Source organism: Cryptosporidium andersoni, assembly GCF_001865355.1.
Source record: "Cryptosporidium andersoni isolate 30847 chromosome Unknown contig_16, whole genome shotgun sequence".
Taxonomy (NCBI): Eukaryota; Apicomplexa; class Conoidasida; order Eucoccidiorida; family Cryptosporidiidae; genus Cryptosporidium; species Cryptosporidium andersoni.
Window position 1 is genome coordinate 1 of NW_027122831.1, and position 25740 is coordinate 25740.

General features: G+C 32.4%; 11 protein-coding genes across 11 annotated transcripts in view; 4 read left to right on the forward strand and 7 right to left on the reverse strand.

The window, feature by feature from the left end:
- Positions 1-1997: 1997 nt before the first annotated feature.
- On the reverse strand, positions 1998-3839 carry cand_020690 (uncharacterized protein; the record flags this gene model as incomplete). The annotated part of the gene is made up of 1 exon (XM_067212299.1): positions 1998-3839. One exon carries the CDS (start codon positions 3837-3839, stop codon positions 1998-2000), a length of 1842 nt encoding a protein of 613 aa, XP_067068933.1.
- Positions 3840-4117: 278 nt separating this feature from the next.
- Positions 4118-5434, forward strand: cand_020700 (RNA recognition family protein; the record flags this gene model as incomplete). The annotated part of the gene is made up of 2 exons (XM_067212300.1): positions 4118-4142; positions 4326-5434. The coding sequence occupies 2 exons, from the start codon at positions 4118-4120 to the stop codon at positions 5432-5434; spliced, it is 1134 nt and encodes a 377-aa protein (XP_067068934.1).
- Positions 5435-5985: 551 nt separating this feature from the next.
- Positions 5986-10284, reverse strand: cand_020710 (uncharacterized protein; the record flags this gene model as incomplete). Its single annotated transcript, XM_067212301.1, has 1 exon — positions 5986-10284. One exon carries the CDS (start codon positions 10282-10284, stop codon positions 5986-5988), a length of 4299 nt encoding a protein of 1432 aa, XP_067068935.1.
- A 342-nt stretch (positions 10285-10626) lies between these two features.
- On the forward strand, positions 10627-11793 carry cand_020720 (ribosome biogenesis protein SSF2; the record flags this gene model as incomplete). The annotated part of the gene is made up of 1 exon (XM_067212302.1): positions 10627-11793. One exon carries the CDS (start codon positions 10627-10629, stop codon positions 11791-11793), a length of 1167 nt encoding a protein of 388 aa, XP_067068936.1.
- Positions 11794-11916: 123 nt separating this feature from the next.
- Positions 11917-13200, reverse strand: cand_020730 (NLI interacting factor-like phosphatase family protein; the record flags this gene model as incomplete). The annotated part of the gene is made up of 1 exon (XM_067212303.1): positions 11917-13200. One exon carries the CDS (start codon positions 13198-13200, stop codon positions 11917-11919), a length of 1284 nt encoding a protein of 427 aa, XP_067068937.1.
- A 306-nt stretch (positions 13201-13506) lies between these two features.
- cand_020740 (uncharacterized protein) lies at positions 13507-14387 on the reverse strand (the record flags this gene model as incomplete). Its single annotated transcript, XM_067212304.1, is given in 5 exon segments — positions 13507-13518; positions 13596-13797; positions 13906-14020; positions 14032-14175; positions 14294-14387. 5 exon segments carry the CDS (start codon positions 14385-14387, stop codon positions 13507-13509), a joined length of 567 nt encoding a protein of 188 aa, XP_067068938.1.
- A 326-nt stretch (positions 14388-14713) lies between these two features.
- On the reverse strand, positions 14714-14997 carry cand_020750 (uncharacterized protein; the record flags this gene model as incomplete). Its single annotated transcript, XM_067212305.1, has 2 exons — positions 14714-14799; positions 14868-14997. 2 exons carry the CDS (start codon positions 14995-14997, stop codon positions 14714-14716), a joined length of 216 nt encoding a protein of 71 aa, XP_067068939.1.
- A 1233-nt stretch (positions 14998-16230) lies between these two features.
- cand_020760 (arginine N-methyltransferase protein) lies at positions 16231-17277 on the reverse strand (the record flags this gene model as incomplete). The annotated part of the gene is made up of 1 exon (XM_067212306.1): positions 16231-17277. One exon carries the CDS (start codon positions 17275-17277, stop codon positions 16231-16233), a length of 1047 nt encoding a protein of 348 aa, XP_067068940.1.
- A 443-nt stretch (positions 17278-17720) lies between these two features.
- Positions 17721-20564, forward strand: cand_020770 (peptidase family M1; the record flags this gene model as incomplete). Its single annotated transcript, XM_067212307.1, has 1 exon — positions 17721-20564. The coding sequence occupies one exon, from the start codon at positions 17721-17723 to the stop codon at positions 20562-20564; it is 2844 nt and encodes a 947-aa protein (XP_067068941.1).
- Positions 20565-21311: 747 nt separating this feature from the next.
- Positions 21312-24146, forward strand: cand_020780 (peptidase family M1; the record flags this gene model as incomplete). Its single annotated transcript, XM_067212308.1, has 1 exon — positions 21312-24146. One exon carries the CDS (start codon positions 21312-21314, stop codon positions 24144-24146), a length of 2835 nt encoding a protein of 944 aa, XP_067068942.1.
- A 482-nt stretch (positions 24147-24628) lies between these two features.
- Positions 24629-25740, reverse strand: part of cand_020790 (uncharacterized protein) — a gene marked incomplete at both ends in the record, with an annotated part of 1368 nt that continues 256 nt past the window's right edge. The window contains one exon of the mRNA XM_067212309.1: positions 24629-25740. This exon is cut by the window's right edge and continues 256 nt beyond it. Within this exon, the coding sequence (XP_067068943.1) occupies positions 24629-25740 (1112 nt within the window).

Genomic DNA, 25740 nt, shown 5'->3' on the forward strand with positions numbered 1-25740 from the left:
TAAATAGTGGTGGATCAATTCCCACAATAGGGAGTAATTCAGGTAGTTCGTTATCAACTTATAGTGGATCAACTACTACAATAGCGGATAGTGCAGATACCTCATCATCGATTTATGGATCTCCTTTAACAAATTCAGATTCACAACACTATAATAGAGGTCAATCACAAATATCATCTAACAATGTTAATGATACATTTTACCAAGCCCTATACAATTCAACATCGGGGTTAAGGAATCATGGAGTGTTAAATGAAGCTTCAGTAGGAGATGAGATCATTTGTTTAATACTCCAATTTGCAGATCCTCACGTAGAATGTCCTCCAGGTTTGGAACTGACAACAAACGGTACATGCCATCACTACCATAGTTTTGTTCCCCCCAAGGCCTGTGAGGGGGGTATTGAACCTGATAGTAATAATATGTGTGTATTAGAGAAATTATTACCAGCAGAAGTAGAATGTCCCAAAAATTATACTTTAAATATTCTCAGTGGAATGTGTGTAAAAAAAGAAGAGACAGACCTTATTTGTCCAGAAGGAACAACTTTGAACAGACAAACTCTTAAATGTGAAGTAGATCCTCAATGTCCCGAGGAATACATATTAAATAATTCGACATTTATTTGTGAAAAAGAGTCTCAAGAACCCCCTCATCCTAAATGTCCTCAAGGTACTGATTATGATAAAAGCACTAACTCCTGTAAAGCCAAGGATGCTCAATTGCCATTAATGATGTGCCCGGAAGGCTATGTTCAAGAAGGAGAGGCTTGCGTATTAAAAAAAAGTGTTCCAGCATCTTTTTATTGTCCTTCGGGATACTATCAGACTAACACTAATGTTTGTGTAAAGTGGTATCAGGATTATATGCTGCAATGTCCACCTTTTTTAGAGTTAAGACATAATTCATTTGCACTTAGACAGGACTTAATACCTCCTCCAGGAGCAGGGCGTGGTCCAGTACTACCTGTTCCACAAGGGACCAGTATTGAAAGAAAACTTCAACATGTCTCATATAGTGAATCTTATACACGAGAATTCTTCCCAACTACGCAGAACCAACTTACAGGAAATACACAGCAAACTATAGAAGGGGCACTGGTAGGACACTCCAAGGTATCTCGCAAACAATTTGAAGCATTGGGATCAGGGACACCTATACTTATCAAGAGCGAGAAGACTCGTGGTATGGTCTGCTTTGGTTGGGGGAAAAGGTACAAAATGATCGTGAATTGTCCTGAAGGGAATGTTTTAGTGAATGGCAAGTGTGTAGAAACTCGAATTACAAATCCTGATAGTGTATGTGCCAAGGGGTATCAGTTAGATGAGATTGCACAGATTTGTGTACATGAGAATACTATACAACCATTAGTTGAATGTCCATCGTTTACTGAACTTCAGCAAACACCAGATGGAAATCCAACTTGTGTAGGACATAAGAGAGATTTAGCTCAAATTTCATGCCCAAGCGGCTTTGAATGGGCAGCTGAGACTTTCAATTGCCAAACTCTGGAATTTTCTCAACCCAGTATTTCTTGTATAAAAGGCTATAATTTAGTAAATGACCCGAAAGGAGCAACATGTAAAAGACAAGAATCAATACCTCCAACTCCTAGCTGTCCTCCAGAGTATAGATATGATGATATCAAGAAGATTTGCTTATATGAAGTAAAGCTTCATGATGTTATTAATAGAAGTAGGACTAGCTCTGTTCATTCTTCAAATATTAGAAGCCACTGATGGAATAGACAAAAAGTTGGGATAAAATAATGCTAGAGTAAATGGATATATAAGGAAACTAAATACTCATGGATATGATCAAGTTAGAAATGAATTGTCTTTGACAGTTCTACGAAGTTCCAGAACTTCTAATATTTACAATCTCTAGCCTAGTAAAATAAGCGCGGTAATGGGTAGTTTGCTTAACTTCTAGAAAAAGTAATTACTATAACAGATTTATTAATATGAATTTGAAACAACTATACACATTATACATCGTTATTTCATTCTTTTTGTCTCTAGGTTCATTATATAGTCAAAACTTTGTTTTGTAAGATCTGTTTCACCTTTTAATAGAGCATAAGATCGTGATAAAGCCATCCAAGAATGGAGAATATCAGGTTTTATCTGTTCTCTTCCGTCCTTGGAGAAAGCTTGTCTTCTCTCAGCAAATGTATGTGAAACATGGTTCAGAACCGATTCATCACAATATACAGTATCTGTACAACTTATCACAAGTGCAATATAAAGTCTTAATTGATACAATAGATCTCTAGAAATTATATCCTCATTGGTACATTCAGTGAATTCATCCTGTAAAACTTCATCCAGAGGAACTTTCAGTATAAAATCTCCAATTAAGGATCTGGTTCCACAAGATAGTAGGATTATATTTGCCTCACATCTAATTGGAACTTGATAGGCTGGAAACTTATAATTAATTATACTGTTTGATAGTAGAGACTTTATATTCAATAAATTTTCTGTTCCTTTAAGAGTTAGTTTACCTTCTTCTAGATTTGTTTCATCTATAATTACAAGGTTTCTTTCATTGGGAAATTGTAGTAAACCTGTATGAAAGTTACAAGAATTGCAATCATACCATGGAGTAAAGTTGTCAGAATTTAAATTTGATATTGTTACATCTATATTAATTAAGCGTGGCATGAGATCATTGAAAACTTTGTAGATATTACTTACAACAAGGCGATTTGAATGATTACTGATGTTACTTATATGGAGTGCAATACAACCTAAATTTTGAGTGCTATCATTAATATTGAATTCGTCTTTAACATTAATGTTTGATAGTTTTCTAGCACACATACTCAACAATACATATTCTGCAACAAGTAAATTCCCAGAAAAAGCTCTATTTGCAATATAATTCAACAAAGTGTTGTAAAGTGAGTCTAAATTTTTACAGGGGCCTCTTAATATAAGCTTATTCAGGAAATCCCTATTATTTGCTGCTAGTACTCTTTCTGCAAGGTAGCCATCAAATCCTAATGTTAAACTTCGAATCGGGACATAGTTGGATATTCTTTTATAGCCAAGAACATGAATCATATATACTTTTCTTAATTCGAAACTTTCATTTGGGCAGATAACTTGGGACAATTCGTCTTCTTGATTAGATAATAGCTCCTTAAATTGATTACCAACTACTTCCATTGTATAAGGTACACTTGATTCTATATTTATCTGAAGTTCATTTCCTCTATAACTTAGATCAGCACAAGTACTTGCATCGCTGCTATCTGGAAACTCAACTTTAAACACTTCAACTAGTCCAATTACTTCTAAAAGTTCGTTAACTTTAAATTCATCTTGCAATTCACCTCCTTTATCACCAAGACTTATAAAATTCATTATACTCTTGAGAATAAAATGAAATTCTAAATTATTCTTACTTTGACTTAAATCTTGGGAGAATTTATAAACTCTCAAGTTGAGTGGAGGAAACTCTTCATCGCAATTGCAGATATCATGAGATGAAGTTCCTCCACTTTTTGCCCAAGAAGTTAGATATGGTATTGGTACAAGTTTGTATACTTGTCTAGTATCAAATTTGATGATCTCTAGATTATCTCCCAATTCTTTCATATTACTCTTAAATATACCCGACAACACTTCCTTATTGTTACCAGTATCGTTTTTATATTTTGCTGCATATACGTATAATTCAGGTTCTAAACAGAATTCAACCATTCCTCTTAATCTAATAAGTGAATATTCATTATCTAATTCCCCTTGAATACCACAATTAGTTGAAGTAAAACCCTGTGTAAGTGCACTTTCCAAAGTCTTATGAATATGTTTCTTTATTCCTTCAATCATTTCCTTTAGTTTAATTGAACACACATAGTATCTAAAATTACTTTAGTGGAAAAAATATTCATGAATGTATTGTCTTATACACCATAAGTTTGACATGCTAATTTATAGTTACCCCAATCATACTACTATAAACAGCCTCTTTAGTGATACCGTCTCGTCTAAATTGAGACAGGCGGCATGTAGGGGGTATCGGGAGACAAATATTTACAACCAAAGAAAAGTTAACGAGTATATCACTAGTAGTCTTTTTCCTTTTGATAAGTACTGTAATAAACTAAATGGATGCTCTAGCAGCTAATCCTCGTAAGTTTTCTATCTTTATGTGGAACTCGTCAGAGTAGTACTTGTTGACCTAGTAGAACTCTATAGTCAGAAAGTACAAACCTAATTTATCTAGTGCTATTTCCTACAAAGAACTCATATATATTGGGGATTCCCACAAATAAATCTATTGGTTTGCATCTAATTAATTTTCTCTTATGTCAGGCAAGGTATTTGTTGGTAATCTGCCAGCAGGGTATGCAGAACAAGACCTAAGGGACTTCTTTTCGAAAGTTGGGACAATTAGTAAACTAGAACTTAAACAAAGATTTTGCTTTATAGAATATGAAGAAGAAAGCCAGGCAGAAGCGGCTCATAGAGAGTTGGATGGAGTGGAATTTGGTGGCCAAAGAATTGCTGTTCAACCACATGATCCTTTAGTGAGAACAAAGGATGTAGAAAATACCAATAAACCTCAATATAACCGTCCTCTACCATCTGATGGGCGTGGACCTCCTAGAAAACACTATCGTGTATGTGTATTTAACTTGGATGAAAATGCATCTTGGAGAGATCTTAAGGACTATGGAAGACAAATCGGAGAGGTGAATTACTCAGCTGTATTCCACTACCAAGGCCAGAAGGTTGGTGTAGTTGAATATTTGACTATTGAGGAGATGAAGAGAGCCTTGGAAGAAATCCCCAACTTACCATTTCTGGGTAAAACTATCAGAGCAGAAGAAGATGTGGGGCAATTAGATAGGGAATTGGCAGCTGCTAATGGTTATGGAATTAAGAGGAGATCACCTCCATCTTATTCTTCAGGTCCTTATGGAGGTCGTCCTAGAAATCGTTATCCATCACCTCCTAGGTATCGCCAACGTAGTAGATCTCCACGAAGAGATGGATATGATCGTAGAGACAGATATCCTCATGGGGATGACAGGTTCAGAAGAGGTTATGATGATCGCATGCCACCTCTTCGGGATGAATATTATTCACGCCGAGATGAACTGCGTGGTGGTTATGGAGATCGATATCCTCCCCTTCCTCATGAGGATCGTGACAGACACCCTTCTGATCGCTTTGATGACCGCTTTCAAAGCAGAAGCAGACCTCAGTATGACCGTAGAAGCTTGTCACCTAGAAGTGGACATTATGGGGGCTCAAGACCATATTATCCCCGAGATGAGGATAGAGAGCGTCGACCCAATGATGGATATCCTCCAAACAGTAGTTACTATTCTAGGGAAGATCGTGAGCCTCCAAGAACAAGAGGTGGATATCCATCTGGTGGTGTTCCTTCTGGAGGAAGTAGACAGCCTCCATATTAAGAAAGTGGTATCTGTAATGGCTTTTTGTGGATTGGCCCTTCCTACCTTGTTAGATAGTTTTATTACTGTTACTATTATTATTTAAAATCCTAATTAATAAACTGGTCATTGAATGAGAGGCACTTGTAAAAATCTTTGAGATACCTTGTAATAGAGACACAATGTGAATTATTCCTATTGTTTGTATCTTAATTCTTATTGTTCACGAATTATTTTGAGGTATATATATATATATATATATAGGGATATATCGCTTAAATTTATTAATTGGAGACATTAATAGTACCCAAGAATATATTTTGTTTGGCTCTTCATGGGATGTGTACGAGGTTATCTGTAAAATATAGATGTAAATTTACAACCATAATATTGATAGATATCAGAAGTAATACAAAAACTATTCAACCTTCAAGTATGTTACTGGCTAGGTACACTACTAGCAAGTTCAAATTTCGTTATTCCTTGATTTATATATAGTTACAAAAGTGCAGAACTAGGGGTGTTCCTAATATAAATCACACTAGATATTAAAACTTTGAGATTTGGTATTTCTAATAGGCTCGTCTTCTAGAGGTCACTTTCTTGTAGATTCTTTTGGAAACTAAATTAGAAATGCTTTTTGTCGCTTGAAGACGATGTTCCTCTTTGTATAGAGCTGGGTTTAGTCTCATATATGCAAATGGTTGTAACCCATTCTTTGATATATCACCACCTCCCTTTTTAGATTTAAAGTCCTTGGCTGATTTAATTAATATATGTTGCTTTCTTTTCTTTGCCTGTTCAAACTTAGCTTGGTGTCTCTGTTTTAAAGCTGATACCCACTGTGTACCTTGTTTTGTGTTTTCTATCTTGTTAGATTCGACATATTGTGCTGAGTCTCTCGGAATATCTGAGTTAAAATTGTTAATTTCTTTATCCGCCTTTTTGATCACAATCTTCCCAAAATTGTCAAATGATATACTATCATCCATATGTTCCAAATCTTCTGATTTGCGTGTATTTTGTCTTTTCTTCTGCAAAATAATTCTTTGGGAAGCCTTTGAGCTCAATAAATCAAGTGGGCAATCATCAGGACCTGTTGAATCTTCTAGTATAGTTAAAGATAGATCTTCAGATCTTCGCTTGGAAGTGTTCCTTATATCTAAACTATCATAATTTTCATCGTCCATTTCAAATACCTCTAGAAGTCCTGAGATACTAGGTGGAACAAGAACATTTCTATCTACGTGGGTAGTCATCTTTTTGTTTGTAGAACTTTTATGACCTTCGCTATATTCAGCATTATAATCTTGTTCATCATCAGTCTCCTCATCTTTCGTTCTTCGTCCCTGCATAATAGCTTCAAAATCCTCTTCGTCTTTACTTAAACTACCATCATAATTTTTATGTCTTTTCTTAATTTCTTGACGTCTCAGGTGTCGTACAAGATAACGATGAAGAGCATGATGTTTAGACGGAAAGGCCACTAGCGTAACTTCATGTCCTAGTTTTTTAATTAGTCTCAAAAGTAACCTTCTCACATTAACACGATGCTTGAGAGCGTTATGATTGTTATCTAGTATTAGTGGAACAAATTTACCTACAAATTTATTTAGTTGTTGTTGATCTAAAACATGGATACACACTTTAACAAACTTCAATGCTTGCAGGTAAACAGAACTATCTAAGTCACATAGATTTACTATGCAAACGTCTACTATTGTTTCTAATAAAGAAGTACCACTTTCCAAATTTCCAGAGAAAGTTAATGCACTAGTCTTTGTTTCAAAAGGTCTACAAGAGTTATTTGATACTATAGATGTAGAGTTAGTATCATCTGAAACTAATGTTATACAGGATTCAGATTTCTCATGTATATTATATACACCAGATATTTTAAATAATTTAAAAATATCTCCATAATCAAAAATAACTCGAGATAATGCAATTAAGCAAGCGATCTTCATGTAGCTGTGATTACCTGAATTATATAATCTAACACCAGATGCTGAAATTATAGTTATAATGATATTTTGAAGCATATCCGAATCATCTATAAAGCACTCAATTATTGCCTTTAACAAAGCCAATGCATTCGTTCGGACTCCAACATTCAATTCACACATACAAAATAAAATTTCAGGAATAAGTGTATGAATAAGCTCTGTCTTATCAAAATTATAAAGCAGCTTAAAGTCTTTCTCAGAACTTGTCACTTTCAAAAAATTAACAAACTTTCTCAAGTATCCTAAACGGTGTTTCAAGGCATTGGGTGGACAAGTTTCAGTATCCTGTGATGTAGTCTTCCAAACTTGTGTTATCCAGTCCATATCTTTCACTATCATCTCATCTTCACTTAAAATTAAAATTTCAAGTCCTTCCCGTAGCCCTTTGTAAAGCTTTCGATGAAGTTGATTAGTACAGTTTGATTTACATTTCTTGGTTTCAGCCTTGTTTATAAGGATATTTAAAAGTTTTGCAAATGTAGAGATAAGTTCCAAAACTATTTTAATAGGTAATCTAGTAATCATTACAGTTGCCACATCAACCAAGGCTATAATTTCAGAACTTTTTACTGGTAGTTGAGAACTATCAACTCCGATTGCTAATTTTTCCCAAACTCGATTAAAATTGCCAATATTATCCTCTAGTATCTCATTAGGACAAAGTGGTACCATACTTTGGATACAGTTCAAATAATGTTGAGCTGCTTGTTCCTTTACTGTAGAAGGTTGAGTATTTTCTATATCACTTTTGTGTAGTGCAAGGAACTTCACAACCATCAAAGCCAAGAAAGTCTGCACATCACGTGATAGAACAGGAATGTTTTGCTTCCATATAGATTGAATAACTATGTACTCTCTTTGATCATTCATTAACGTCTTCTTAGCATCATTAATTTCATTTAATTGGGAAGAATTCAATTTCTTGCCAATTAAAGTTTGTCTACAGAGCTTAGTAAGAGCATTACAGACATAGTCTCGAGTTACATTTCTGTCTAATAGCTGCACCATATATACTCGTAAATTAGTTGTGTATTTAGCATCTAAAAATACTTGTGGAAGATCTACAACTTCATCGAAGTAGCCTGGGAGAAGAGACCAAATTTGTTCTTCAAGAATTCTGTATAGCCTTGAGTGAGTTGGCTCAGAGTCGACTAATTTAATAGATAATGTGTCTAATTTCAGAGCTATAGGTAAAAATTCATTTAAAAAGAAGCTCAAATGAGTTCTAGTAGTATGAGCTCTAAGTAAAGGTAGTAACCATGAATTTGTCTTAATTCCAAAAAGGGGATCTGACAGTGGAATGCAGTCGAAGTTTATTGGTTTTAAATTTAAAATTCTCGAAGGCCCAAATGCACGGATAAAGACTCCGACACAATACCTTAATTCATTTCTACATGGAGAAACATCACTATATATTATAGAAGACATTTCGGTAGTTTCATTCCCAGCTAAAGCTACAGATGCCATATTCAAAACACGGGAAATTAAATTTGGGAACAAGAGTGTTGTTGCTTCGTCACGAGCACTTTCTAACTTATCTATAATATCTGTAAAGCCTTTTAAACTACTTAAAGTTATTTCATCCCACTTATCTATCAACTCAGAGGCTAATCCTAATGCAAGAGGCCAGGAAACTTTGCATTTATAATCCTCCAACATTGTACTACATAATGGCTCTAAACGTGACAGTAAATGTTGAAATAAAGCAAGATTCACATGGGTGTTTGCACTATTTTTGAGAAAGTTTGAAACTGCTTTTTGAGCTGTAGTTAAGATAGTGCCTGCAGACTTCACAATTGTTAAGTGTACACTAGGATCTATAGAGTTAATACATTGTTGCATTCTGTAAACTAAATTATCGATTAAATCACAAATTTGAATCTCCAAGTTGTTAGTACAGGTAACTTCAGATACAATACAAGTCAAACAATTACCACAAGTTTCAAGATATCTTGATAATAGCAGCATATCTATTGTTGATGGTAAAGGTAGGTTCAATAAGGACTTTAAAGCAAAAATAGCCAATAAAGATGTACTCTTACTCTTACAGCTTTCTTCCTTTGGTACTGTTTTTAAAATTATTGAAATACATTCTAGAGAAGTGCATGCCAAGAACTTATATTGTGAAGTTGTAGTATACAAAGTTAGAATTGAAATAAACTCATGTTGCTGTTTTTCGTCAAACATATGCATTAAACGACGGAAGAGTTTTGATAATTTCTTCATTTGAACTTTGTGGATTGAAACCAGATCCCCCGTGGATTCAATATATTTTTTGTCATTATTAAGGAGTATGTTAATTAAGTATTTTTGAACATTTAGAATTAAGGTCGTATTGCTTTGTGTCAGTGATATAGTTTCTAGTATGCAAATCTCTATCTCATTATTTCTATCGTTAATATTTTTATTCATAAATATATCAATTAGTGATATAATGATATCTGTACTTAATTTCATTTCATTTACAATAGAGCATATATGTCGTAGTGATATAATCAAATGTCTCATACATCCTAAAAACGTTGATTCAACTAATTTCTTCATTAAATTGACTAGCTCGTATATGATATATCCTGATACTGATGCATAGTTGATTCCTAATAGATTTATATCCAATATTTCAATTAATTTCCTTAGTAGCACTATTAGACCTGTAATAATTTTAAGAGATTCTCCTTCATACTTTATGACACGTCCCAGTGTATCAAGCGTCACCCTTATTAGCATAGGTACTGTACAAGTACCACCTTTTTCCTCTATAGTGGATTTTATAATACTGAAGTTGTCTAATGCTAACCTGTAAGCATCATCAATAGTGGATAAATGTTTTAAAGAAGATTCCAAATCCAGTAGTAAGGAGTCCATATAAAAAGTTCTTCAATAGACCTCAGCACCTCACTACAAAATATAAATATAAATTAAGATTTTTTAAAGGTCTGAATACAATAGATAAAAGTACAAATGTCATAATTAAACTATTGCAGCACCTTAAGTTCCGACAATCTGTTTGAGACCTTCAGAGGTAATGTAACCTGGATGGGCGGGCGTCCTGTCTTCTCTAGCCGCTAACTGGGTATCAATAATATATTAGTTTTGGTCTAAATGAGGTTTTTTTTTGCAAAGATCCTGCTATAACTTCTTACAAAAGGTATCATACTAGGATTTTTTAATTAAATTAGTTGGTGTCATCCGATTTATTTTCTTAATATGCCAAGGGTACATGGTAGAAGGAAGAAAACAAGAACTCACCGTGATGAAGATGCAGAGGAAGAATTGAAATCTATTCCAAAATGTTTTGTCTTAAGACGTGGGAAAGTAATGCAGTCAGTAAAACAGCTCATCGTAGATTTGAGATATTTGATGTCTCCATGGAGTTCTTTGAGGCTAAAGGAGCAGAGAGCTAACAAATTGAAAGATTTTATAAGTATTGCTGGCCCTTTAGGAATATCCCATATGTTAATTCTCAGTCAAACTAATAGTAGTTTATATTTACGCCTAGTAGTATTACCTGCAGGTCCAACTCTTACATTTTGTATTGAGAACTTTTGCTTAATGCATGATGTTAGGTCTTCACAGAAAAGACCACGTTCTTGTAAAACTGACTACTTGGTTTCTCCTTTACTAGTTCTGAATGGATTGAAGAATATGGATATTAAAGGAACTTCATTAGATTTAGTTCAAGCTACTATCATTGGTATGTTTCCCGCAATAGATTTGGCTAAGACTCAGATAAGATCCTGTAGAAGGGTGGTTCTTATAGATTATGATAAGGATATGGATAAATTTGAGCTGAGGCACTATGCAATAATTAGATATCCAGCCGGTGTTTCAAAAGCAGTGAAAAGGATATTGCTTCAAACATCAGCTTCTAAATTACAAAGTATTGGAAGAAGTGCTGATATTGCCGATTATATTTTATCTAACAATGCAGGTAGCAGTTTTGATAGTGAGATGGAAGATGCAGTAGAAATTTCAATACCAAAGAAAGAAGCTGTACTTGATAATAGGGAGAAGATTGGTCTATCAGAGAAAGGAGGAAGTTTAACTGGAAAGGTATCAGTAAGTTTAAAGGAATTAGGCCCAAGAATTACAATGAAGCTAGTTAAAGTAGTTGATGAAGTTTGTGAGGGAGCTGTATTGTATCATAGATTTGTGAAGAAAACTCAGCAAGAGCTTGATGAGTTAGCTTTCAAGGAAGGGAGTCTAAAAAAAAAACGAAGAGACCTTCGAGAAGCTATTCTAAGGGAAAGTACCGAACAAAATACTGAAACATTATATAATACTTCAAAGTGTACTGATAAAGATAACTGCGAGATAGATAGTCATTCCTTACTAGGTATAAGTAAAGAACAAGATGATACAATAGTGAATTAGGCACTCCAAATCAAGATCTATTCCAGATCAAAGACAAATGTAAATATATCAATATTAGTAAACACTAAAATTTACTTAAAATAGATGTATAGATTATCATAGGATGTGAACAAATTTCCTAGTCTACGTATTGATGCCTTTTGATGAGAAAAATTTTCCAAGAGGTCGTCTAGCTTGACTTCTACGTTCAATCTCAGTCTTCTCTAGTTTATATCTTAATCCAATATCTTTATCTCCTCCACCATATTTATTCAGAAAATCTTGAAGATTGTTTGGTTGCACTGCTGCTGCCTTTAAGAAGTTAATGAGATATTCAAGTTCTCTGTCATTTGGATCACCATCATAGCTCGATAATATTACTGCATTATTAGGTTGCATTGAGGCTGCATTGGAATCATGGTCTATTAACAGTACTCTATTCAAATCCCTTCCCAAGCGTGATAAGTCCTTAATAATCTTCCCTCTCTTCCTCGTACATTGGGTTCTATCTAGAACTCCTATCACAGGTAGATTCCATTTATTTACAGTATCCTGAGGGATAGGAAATATTTCATCGCTCCATATTACTATTTCGTAATAATGCATAAGCTCTTTAAATAATCTATCAGCACCAGGTCTCTTAACAATACCCCAGCCATTTTTTCTATTGTGAGATAATTTACATATCAATTTATCTAAATCTAAAACTAATGTTGGGAGGTTTTCAGGATATCCCAAATCTTCAAATTCTGGAAGTAGAGGTTCATTACTCAGAGGGAATATTTTGTTGATAATGTTATCAATAATCCAATCATAAGTCCAATCATTAAAGTCCTCAAAGCTATCTAAAATTCTCTTCCAGCTTTTCAGTTTCATAGATTTCACTTTTCTTTCAGTAGAACTACTGTCCACATCTATTAGTAATAGGAACAGTATTGTTGCGAGACCTCCTGCATAAATCAGGAATTGCGCTGAACTGTATGTAGTAGGCTTTTGATCCTTATTCAAACTTTGATGTCGATTCTCCTCAGTCTCCATTTCTAAAGGGTTATCTTTTCCAGAGCTTTTATCTTTAATACTTACTGTTAAATTATCATGGTTCCTTAACATATCTTCACGTGAAGTACTTAATTTCGTCGTATTAAGATCGATCTTAATATATTTTTTGTCTAATTCTTCCGTGTCAGTTATCCCACATATATATGAATTCCCCTGTAATTTATAATTAGAATATAAGTGAGTGATTCGGTTTTCCAAACACTTTTTGTTGTAATCGTTTAGGCAAAGACAAAATTGTTTTGTTGTCAAGTATATCGCATTTCTAAAAATTGTGTGGTACATCAACTTTCTGTGAGTTGAATACATAAATCTCCCAAGAGGAAACTTCACAAATTTATACACCCTACCTCCATCCGATAGGATATTCATTAAGATAGTCATACATGAGAACTTTTTAAGAGATGCTGTACTACCTAAGCTTTATGTACTAGCGTGATACACCGCCAAAAAGATGTTTAAGTGTACTTTCTAGGTTACATGAGAATATGATCTTACGCTGAGAGTAATATGCATTGGAGTTCTTGTTGAAAAATTACAGAGTCATACTTTAAGTACTTGTATTTATTTATATAACTTAAAAGATTCGAAAAACTTTTTTAGAATATGTTTGGAATTTGGCTGAAGAAATGGGGACAGATTAATATTAAATATATACTTATTACTGCAATAGTAAAACTAGTAAATAAACTGTTAAATTAATAATTATGTTATATAAAACTTATAAATAATGATATCTTCATGGAATTTGTAAGAAGAAAACTTACCATTGTAGCTATACAAGTTGGGATATCTTCAGGTTGTTCGTTCCATAACTTGTGTATAATTCCAGATTCCTTAAGCAGATTGGAAAGTTTAATTAGTGATTCAGATGAGTCTGTGCATAAAACTACTTTATGCATATTGTTGATATCTTGAATATATGACTGCACTGTAGGCATTGTAATATTTTCCACTATAGCAGCTACACTATATTGATAATTAAATAGTGTTTTTGAATAGATGAATACACAATGAAAGTTCTACTTTTGACACCTAAATATTGGACATAACCATTTCAATGAATTTCAGTCTTACCTTGCGTGACATGCCTGAGCAGTAATTGAGCCACGATTCCAATTTAAATCAGTTCTTACAAGTATATATTGAACAATAGGGTCAGCTGCAGAGCTCATTTCAGTTGAATTGTAGACTTCAAATTACTTAGATAAAAGTTTAATACAGTTCTATACTTTAGGGAACCGCGTATTCTGGAACTTATAAGTACTGTGCATAAAATATATGGAGGCGTTGATATCGGTAAAGTGCTTGAGGAACCTTCCAAAGGCTCAGTTGGAGGATTTGAGGCTTTTTAAGAAGACTATAAGATATATTATTATTCACCTTAAAAGAAGGGAAACAGTATAACAAAGTGTATTTTTGATAATTATTATTATCAATACTTTAAATTTCTATCTTTTAATACCTGGGTGGATATAGAGATGAAATGAATTTATACACTGGTTAGACCTTAACTTAATCCTGTCTATTACTTCTCCAGTATTTTTATGTACTTTCATATATCATCCAACTCTGTGAGCATCTCGACGAGATATTAGTTTATCGTGATCACCTTAAATTCTTCACAATTTTCGCTTATATTTCAATGCTGAAATTGGAGATCTTTTTATTATTTTTTGGTGAAAATGAGAGGTCTAAGTCTTTTTTTTTTTTTTTTAGATATAAAACATACATATAAGGCTTATTTAAATTTATACATATGACACTTAAACTAGTACTGTAGTTTTGAATGTAATACTAATATATTCTGGAGTATATTGGGTTTATTTCTGCTCAGAAGTGTGAACTTGTAAGAGATCTATTAAATGTAGCTTAAATATGAGTCTCACAGTGCTGAGAGGTGTCCATTACAATACTGATTAGGATTTTTGTTTAAATTTGACTTCATCTCTTGCATAAATTCTTCACGGCCTAAAATAACGATAATTATAGATATTCAATAACAATATATAGCATTGTTTTATTTGTATATCACTTACTTTTTTGAGATCTAGATATTGAAGTAATATAGTGAGAAGATCTAAGCAATGTCCAAAGTAGTAGCATTAATGAAATAAATAAAAGAATACTTAGAGTAACAATAACTGGAATTATCCAGTCAGCAAGCATTTTTCATGAGTTAATAAATTATTAAATTTGAACTTTTCATACTAGTCTAACTATTTGGCTGACCACAAGTGAATAGATACATAGACGCACCGGAAATTTGCCTTAAAAAATTATAATGGAATATAAAAATTCATTTGGTTGCAATTCTTGTGCAGGTATAACTTGTTTAATATAGATTTATAACATTTTTATAAAGAAGATCCTTAATTTTCATACTAATATCTTATGGCCAATTTGATCAGAATTTAGTAATCTCTACAATACTGAGTTAAAATTTTAAAGATATATTTATAACCTTTTAAATTATAACTGTTTTTTTAATTTAAGAAATACATGTCTATATATGAATATATATTTTCTCATGTAAGTGAATATATTCTCTATAAATCATACTTCACATACCTGAACAATTTTAGTTAATATTGACTATAGTGATGTTTAGAAAAAATATTATAATTAACTGTTTATAAATAAAAGTGAGAAATTCACATATTCAATAGATAGTTTGAAAAAAGTATCACCTTTCATCCAGTAAACTTTCTTTGAATATTCCATATATACTACATAAAAGTTATTTTATACAATAAAATAATAAAAGAATTAAATAATAATCTTATCAATATTTCAATATAAAAAGTGTTCTAGAAATTAATAATAAAATATAATCTAAACATTAAAGATAACTTTTTTTCTCATAGATTATATACAATGTTATGCATTTATTCACAAATTAATTCAATTCAAAGTATAGAGTACTGAAAATTTTAGTATTAAATATAGGTGAAGTTTTCGTTAGTTAATTTGTAAGTGGATCCATTTATTTCTTAACTTTAGATTCAATGAACAGGTTGTAATATTAACTACATATTGATCCTTTTTTATTAGATTAAAATATTAAGAAGTAATGATAGATAATATTTAATGTTAAATTTTAAGTGAATTGTGATTGTTTATACCTTTTTGGTTTGTTATAGGTGAACAGAGATGTAATATAACATAATTAAATTAACTCAGCAAATATTTAGCCAATTGATTTTGATCATTAGTAAATTATAGTTTTATTGTAAGTTTTTAGTTTAGAATATATTTTAAAATTATTAAGTTGGTAATATATACCATTAAATATTAGAAATTGTAAAATAAGCTCCCTATATATCTCCAAGTATTCTTATTAAATGATAAATAACTTGTGGTATCAAAATTAGAAACAAAAAAAGATATATATATTAGAAATTATTCATTAGTATCTATAACATCTACAGATATTGAATAGAAACGATGAGATTCATTTCTATTTCTGTTCATTGATACTTTGCAAGTCAAATTTAAGTTTTTGTTTGCTTTCAGTGGACTAGGTAACAATAATATACTCTGTTTCCAATGTGTTGCCTTTGAATAAGGAGAAGTTGAAAGGACTACTACTTCTTTATAACAGTATAGTTCAGTATTCAATATTAGTTGATCGTAATTACACAAGATTTGAGCTTCATTCCTTTGCATATTTCGTTCAGCCTCACTTTTAGAGGGAAATTGTACATCAAACCAAAAAGCAAATCCATGAACCTGTTCGATTGTATCAGTAACTTTAATTATTACAACTCTTTTAAGATCATCAAGATCTTGCCTATTAATTTTATAAAGGTTCAGAAAAAAAACTTTCTCAACTGAAGAATTTTTAACAGCTTCATCTGAAATACTTATAATGGATGGTACATTGAGATAAGTTGAAAGTAAAGTTTTTTTTAATGCAGAAAAATCAAAACCATAAAAGTTATCAAAGCTTTCAAAATTGGTATTCCAAAATTCTGGGATGCCAGCTAAAGATATATAAATCGTTGCTAAACAAGGAAAAATTAGGCCATTATTTTTATCTAACCATTTATCTCTAGCATATATTACACTATCCAACATTCCCTCATGTAAAAGGTAGAATCCCATCCATTCTGAAACAATGATATCTACTTTCTTTATAGGTAGTTCAACTTCTTCAATTATCCCATAAATAACCTGAATTTTGCTAGACATATCATTATCTTCAACTATACGCTTTGCTAAGTAAAATGTTTCACTACATTCTATAGCATATACCTTCTTTGCACCATTTCTAGCTGCAAATAATGACAGGATTCCTGTACCACAACCAACATCTAGAACTATCTTATTTTCAAGAAGTTCCCTACAATTTTCAATAGCTTCCATATAAGAACGTGTTCTCTCATCATCCTTAAGCATCAAATGATGAACTAAAACATCACTGTACCCATTTATATACTTATCCATAATTTTGTCAAGGTTTTAGGTTTTCAACCTGTTGTAGCTACTTCAGCATAGCGCCCAATAATTTTACTGAATTATAATATTTTTCTTATACACCATAGTACGAAATATACCTGTATGAGTTTCTACTAGGAAGAGCGTAACATCGAGTATTTTAGTGATGGTCATCTTTTTCAATAAAGATAATTCCTTTCTTCTTCTTATGATCTGTAAATAGCACTAGGTTAGTAAATTCTGATTTTCTAATGATATACTTTCTTCTTGGAAGAATCTATTGAATTTAACAACAATTGAATGTATACTTAGTATATAAATAAGATTATCCGATTTTGAGTTATTCTAGAATTTATTACAGGGCACTACTGAACTTCCCTCCATTTTTACTTTTGATTCTTTAAATCAGCTAGTATCCTATTAGTACAGTGAGTCATTTGTAATATTTCTGCATGAATTTTTTGAGACACAAAGTTGGACAGGAATTTTGCATTAGTGGTTGGGTTCATGTCTCTAAGGCTTCGCGGAGATTCTCTCAAATAACAGAAAAGTATTTAAAACCTATCTATAGATCTAAATATGAGTATCCAAAATTTAAAATTCCATCTATTGATTTGGTGATAGATATACAAGAAAATTGCACGATAGTTAAATCTCTACTTACTATACAACCCCTAGAAAGAAGTAGCAGTTCTAACTTACACTTAAATGGTCACTCAAATCTTAATTTAATTTCTGTTAAATTAGATGGAAGATCTTTGGAAAATACTCCAGAACAATATCAAATTTTAAAGGGATCACATTCAAACGTAGATAATGAACTTGTGATTGCTTCAAAATGCCTTAAAAATTCACCAGAATTTAAATTAGAGACTCTTGTAAAAATAGTACCAGAAAGAAACACACACAACATGGGTTTATACTATTCTAATGGCATTTATTCTACTCAATGTGAACCTATTGGATTTCGAGAAATTACATATTTTATGGATAGACCTGATATTATGTCAAAATATAAGGTAAGGATAGAGGCTGACAAAGTAAAGTGTCCTTTGCTGCTATCCAATGGAAATTTGGTTGAAAGTGGAGATATTATTCGAAATGATGGGAAAGAGGCTACGAGGCATTATGCAACTTATATCGATCCATATCCTAAACCCTGTTATTTATTTGCATTAGTTGCAGGGGATTTGTCTTATATACAGGATAGCTACACAACTGGAATTAATAAGCGTCTTGTGAAGTTATTTATATATAGTAAACCAGATTATGTAGATCGTTTAAAATTTGCAATGGATTGTCTCAAGTTGGCTATGAAATGGGATGAAGAGAAGTTTGGTTTGGAGTATGACTTGGATATATTTAACATTGTAGCTGTAGACTATTTCAACTTTGGTGCTATGGAGAATAAGAGTTTAAATATCTTTAATGTTAATAATTTATTATTCTCTGAAGAGCTCAGCACCGATAGTGAATTTGAGAATATATTGGGGATAGTTGGGCATGAATATTTTCATAATTATACTGGTAATAGAGTAACTTGTCGTGATTGGTTTCAGTTGACACTAAAGGAAGGTCTTACGGTGTACAGAGATCAAGAATTTTCATCGGAATTTCTGTCTAAAATTCGTACTCGTATAGGTAATATAAGATATCTTCGATCAAAGCAATTTTTAGAGGATTCTAGTCCTTTGGCCCATTCTATTCGTCCCAATTCTGTAATGAACTTTAATAATATATATTCAAGTACTGTGTATCAGAAAGGAGCTGAAGTTGTAAGGATGTATGCAACTATACTAGGTAAGGAGGGTTTTAGAAAAGGTATGGATTTGTATTTTAATCGGCATGATGGACAAGCTGTAACTTGTGACGACTTCCATCAAGCTATGGCAGATGCAAATAATGTTGATTTAACTCAATTCAAACATTGGTATGACCAATGTGGGACTCCTAAAGTTCAAGTAGAGCTTACAAATTACGACAGGGCAGTAAAAAGATTTTCAATTACTTTGAGCCAAAACTGTGATTTTAGTAATATTGATACTGGTGTATATAAGCCACTTTATATTCCAATTGTAATAGGTTTATTAAGTAGAAATACTGGTCAGGAGCTTTTAAGATCTACTATTGTTGTATTAGATTCTGCTAGGGAAACTTTTACATTTAATGATATTGAAGATGAACCAATAGCTTCAATATTGAGGGAATTTTCTGCCCCTGTAAAATTGAAATATAAGACTCCAATGAGTGATGAAGATCTTTATTTTATATTTAAACATGATACAGATTATTTTAACCGTTTTGAATCAATTCAAAATTTATATAAACGTTTCATAGAAGATTCAATAAATGATAATAAAAGATCATATTCTATCAATCATATAAGCAAATCAATATTTTACATTTTAAATTTTTTGGATAACAAGAACAACAGTAAGGATTTCCAGAAGGACTTGGAATTTTGCATAGAAGCTTTAACACTTCCTAGTTATGGTGAGATTACTGCAGATCTATCTAGGATAGATGTTGATCAATTAATATATGCCAAGAAGAACCTTCAAAAAAGTATAGCAAAGCTTTTTTCTTCTCAAATAAGTGACATATATCACAAAATTTTCATGGAGCTTTCGCTTGAAGTTTCACAAATGGGGAATTTTATGCATGAATCTGGATGTATAAATCATAAAGTAGTAACATTGAGACGACTAAATAACATTCTATTATCATATATCTCGGCTATAGATCCCAGTTTAGCAACTTCACTAGCATCAATGCAATTTCATGACAGTAAATCAATGACATCAAAGTTGGGGGCATTGTCTATTTTATTAGATATGGGGTTTGACTTGCCTCAAACAAAAGTTGCTTTAAGAACATTATATGAACTTTGCAATGATAATCCAATTTCTCTGAACAAATTTTTTGCTATACAAGCTTCTTCTAGCAATTTGGAAACTTGCAATTATATAGAAAAATTGGCTAAACATACCGATTTTATAAGAGAATTTAAAAATCCAGATCGTTTCAGATCATTGGTTGGTACTTTTGCAAATAATTTTGTGGTTTTTCATAATGAATCAGGTGATGGATATTTATTTGTTGCAAACATGATCATTAATATTGATAAATTTAATCCATCTATTGCAGCAAGTACTGCTAGAGCATTTTCAGAGGTACACAAAATATCAGGAAAACGAAATTTTTTAATGAAGAAACAATTGGAAAGAATATTAAAAGAACCAGCACTCTCTAAAGATACTAAGGAAATAATAGGTAAAATTTTGGTTGGTATATAGCACAAAGAAATCTTCTAGGATTTCATATTAAATAACCTCTCATATAAGTAGTTGATAACAAAATACTATTGGCTACCACATCTTACACTCTTTAAATGGTTTGTTGGGTATTTACTAAGTTGCAAATTTTTGGGGAACAGCCAATATATGATCTTGAAATGCACATATAACAATAAAGCTAATTTTAAGTAGTAGTTGAATTAACTTGAATTTTAAGAGATATTTTAGTATGAAAAACGTATTAGTAATGTGCACTAGGTACTTCTAATTCGCAACCAAGATTCCCTAATTCGTATACATTAAATTGGAATTAAGTTGTAAGTAGTTATATATATATGTATTAAAGGTAAAATTTAGAACAATTATTTCGAAATGAGCTATAACATGAAGTATTGATGTGCACCTTTCAAAGTAATAACAGCAAAACTAAAACTAGCTTACATGTCTTTAAACAATTACACAACCCGCTAAGATGCACTGTATCGTCTCGTATTAGGCGGTAAATTGTATAATTATGCACACGTCGAGATTTGTTAGCTCATATTATCTTACTCTTTTGAGATAGAGGGTACTATATTATACAATAGTAAACTATACAAGATTAACAGTGATATATCCCTTAAATAAATCGCCTTAAAATATTTTTTTTCTTTGATATTGGTGAATTTCCTAGTTTACTTATTTTGCTTGTGCTAGAAGCATATTCTTGAAAAGACTAGAATTCCGTGGCTTATATCTACTTAAAATATGGGTAACAAATTAACAACATGTGGTCTTTCAAACATCTGTGGAGATTCAGGGATTTGTAACTTACACATTTTGCCATCATCTAACCCACAGGGCACTATTTATCGAAAGGACTACCAAATTTCAAATTTCTTAATTGAAACAGTTTACTTAAATATATCAATATCCAATAATTGCACAGATGTTTACTCTCGTTTAACCATGCGTAGAAATCCAAAGTGTGCAAACTATCGTGCAGATCTAGTTCTTGATGGAGATTGCCTTAAATTACTCTCTGTCAAGATAAATGGAACTAAACTGGTAAAGAGCCTGTACAAAGGTTATTTCCAACCAGATGGTCCTGATGGAAAGTTGGTTATTACGAGTAATATGATACCAAAGAAGGATCAACAATTCATTTTAGAGACTGAAGTTCAGATTGTCCCAGAAGAAAACACACGGAATATGGGATTTTATTATTCTGGAGGTATATACTCTACTCAATGTGAATCTGATGGGTTTAGAAGAATAACTTATTTCCTGGATCGTCCAGATATCATGGCAAAGTACAGAGTGCGTGTTGAAGCTGATAAGTCTAAGTGCCCTATTTTACTGTCTAATGGGAATTTAGTCGAAAGTGGTGATATTGTTTCGCAATCAGATGAAGAAACCGTTAGACACTATGCTATATTTGCAGACCCCTATCCTAAACCTTGTTACTTATTTGCAGCTGTTGCTGGTAACTTACAATGTATTGAGGATTCATTCGTAACTATGTCTGGACGTACGGTGAAGTTATTTATTTATAGTGAACCAAGATTTGTAGATAGACTAACTCTTGCAATGGAAAGTCTAAAGCTAGCAATGAAATGGGATGAGGAGAAGTTCGGTCTTGAGTATGACCTAGATGTATTCAATATTGTTGCTGTGGAATCATTTAACTTTGGTGCAATGGAGAATAAGAGTCTGAATATTTTCAATGTCAATTGTCTATTGGCTTCAGATACTTTAAGTACTGATAATGAATTCATCCGAATACTAGGAGTTGTAGGCCATGAGTATTTCCACAATTACACTGGAAATCGTGTCACATGTAGGGATTGGTTCCAATTGACTCTTAAGGAAGGTCTTACTGTGTATAGAGATCAGGAATTTACTAAAGACTTGGCTGATAGATTAAATGAATTGTTACTTAATGTTGACTATATGAAGTCGGGTCAATTTGCAGAGGATGCTGGACCTTTAGCTCATCCTATCCGTCCTGAATCAGTTCTTTCAACAAATAATCTCTATACTGTTACAGTATACGAGAAAGGAGCTGAAGTAGTGAGGATGTATGAAGTAATTTTAGGTAAGGAGGGCTTTAGAAAAGGAATAGACTTATATTTTGCTCGTCATGATGGACATGCTGTGACTTGCGATGATTTCCGTCAAGCAATGGGAGATGCAAACAATGTAGATTTAGCTCAGTTTGAACGTTGGTACAGTCAGGCTGGAACTCCTGAAGTTGAGGTCGTTTCTACAGTTTATGACAGTAAACTGAAGACTTACTCGATCACATTAAGACAAAGGTGCAATCCCTCTCCTGGTCAGCCCAGAAAGAGACCCTTCTATATCCCAATTACTATTGGTCTTTTATGTAGAGAAACAGGAAAGGAAATATTACCTTCTAAAACTTTAATTTTGAGTTCTCAACAAGAGACATTTGTTATTGATAATGTAGAGTCAGATCCAGTTCCATCAATTTTGAGAGATTTCTCTGCTCCTGTACTTCTTAAATATAAAACTCCCCTAACTGATGAAGAATTAGCCTTGTTATTGGCTAATGATACTAATCATTACAATAGATATGAGTCTGCTCAAGCTTTATTTAGAAGAGTTATTTTGGCAGGAGTGAACAGTGTTTCTGCAGAATGTAGTGTTAATGAGGTTATTAACCAAAATCTATCAGAGACTATCTACGGATGTTTTGGAGCTCTCTTATCTAGTGTGAATACTTCAGCAAATCCTGATGGAGATATTAAGCCAATAGTTGTTGCAACCACAATTATGTTACCAAGTTTTACTGAGATCTTAAATCTAGTATCACTTGTTGATATAGATACAATTGTAACATCTGTAAGGGCTCTACAGTGTGCTTTGGCATCAAGGTTTGAGAACGAGATAATCAATTTATATCATACAGCTAATAAAGATCTTCTTGCATTAGACTCCCAAAGCCCATTTATTAAAGGAAAGGGTTTGAATATGGAGGCTATTGGACTTCGCAAATTGATGAATGTCTTGCTTGATTATTTGAAGTATTACAATCCAGAAAAAGCTTTAGAATTAGCTTATCAACAATTTAATAGTATATCTATGACAGCAAAGCTTGGAGCTATTTCTGTAATTCTTGCTATAAATATAGAATCTGAGGAGTCAAAGAAGATCTTAGACTCATTTTATGAACTTTGTAATATTGATACAATGACTTTAAACAAGTTCTTTTCTATACATGCATCAATACCTATACCTGAGACATATGATAGAGTAGTTGAGTTGTATCAGCATCCAGAATTCGTTGCAAAAAAGATAATTCCAAGTTGTTTTAGAAGTCTTATAGGAGCTTTCTCTTCAAATATTGTTGCATTTAATCGTGTTGATGGATCTGGTTACAAATTTTTGGCTGATGCAATAATAGAAATTGATAGTATCAATGGGATGACAGCTGCAGCACTTTCTAGAGGATTTTCATATATACACAAGCTTGATCCTATTAGACAGGCATTGATGAAGAGTGAAATAGAAAGGATTCTTGATAAGCAAGGATTATCCAAAGACACTAGTGAAATTCTAAGAGGCATTGTAAACCAGTGAATAAATAGTTAGATATAAGGTATCTAAATTTAGTTGTGAAGACTATAATGTGACCGAGTTCGTTATAACTATAGCTACTCAGTCAATCCTAAACCTAATTCTTTTTTCTGGATTATAGTAAAATTTCTAGATTTCTTAAACTAATTTGTTCTAGCTTGTATTATCTTACCATTATATTTACTGTATATATTAGTGAAGACTCCAGTGAAACTTCATGATCACAAGTTCTGTTTGAAATGACGAATGGATCACAATTTAGTATATTATCTTGAAGATATCTTTTAAATTTGTTTATAGTGCAACCAAATCCTTAATTTACTAGCTAAAGTAAGCAGTCTATTCAATAGAAAAGTGAAACTTTCTATTATTGCAGTCTAAACAACTAAAGTCTAGTTCATATTAAGACTTGTTGGTTATTTGCTTTGTATTAAAATGATAGAAAGTGCAATCTATACACTTAAAATAGTTCTGAACAATTACGTTTACGTCAGTTCATGTATATTTGTAAGTTCTTGTTTCTTTTTGTATATTAAATCATTCAAATCTTTCAGTTCTTTTAAAAACTCTTTATATTTCATTACATGATAATCTTTTCTTATAATCTTGAAAGCTTCAAAGTTACTATAGTACTGACTTGTTAATGGATCTAAATAGCGTGCTTTTGTACCAAAAATACTACACATAGCTTCTTTCTTATCTTTACTACATCTATGCTGGTTTAGTACTTCAGGAATAATACCATCAGTATACAAAAGCATCTCACGACAATATTCATCCTCTGATAAAATTGAATTTGCTTCGTCTTTTTCAGATTCCATTAGGCGATAAGAAGACCAAGAAATGTATATATTTAAAGAACCTGATTGAAATTGTTTTCTCACGCTGGCAGAAGTATTATCTAAGTAACGCTTTTGTTCTTCACAAGCTTCTAAGTATGATAAACTCTCAGTATTCATCTTCTCAACTATTTTACTCTGAGCAATTCTCTCTTCTTGTGTCATTTCTTTTGGTAATCTGTTAGATTCATCATGATTTCTCTTCTTTCTCCGTAACCTTGCCCTTTCTACAGCTTCTTCATCCCTTCGTCTCATCTCTTCTTGTAAATCTTGTTTCTTTTTTTCAGTTGATTTTCTAATTGACATTGACCTCTCTTCAATTTGGGATTCCTTGGGTTTGCTTGAACTAGTATTTTTGACTTTTTTCTTTGTATTATTCTGTCTTCTCAGTAAATTTTTCTGCATAGATTTTGAAAATAGTGAAGGATCTTTATATTTACCTTTATATATTGCCTTATTCTTCCTTGATGAATCTTTGTAGCTCAATCCATCATCTTCATCTTCAATTTCTACAAACTCTTCATCTGCATTATCCTCTGACTGAGAAGATTCTGAACTTGATTCTTCAGACTCTTCATCTTGGTTAATAGAAGACCATTCACTATCACATTCCTCTTCTTCCCATGTATTATGACCCCAAAATTGAGTATCACGCTCTGCCTCTTCACCTACTAGTTGAGTATATCTTCTACCTCTAGAAGATCTATTTGGTAATATCCTTATCTCTACTTTATGGTTATCATCATCATCATCATCAT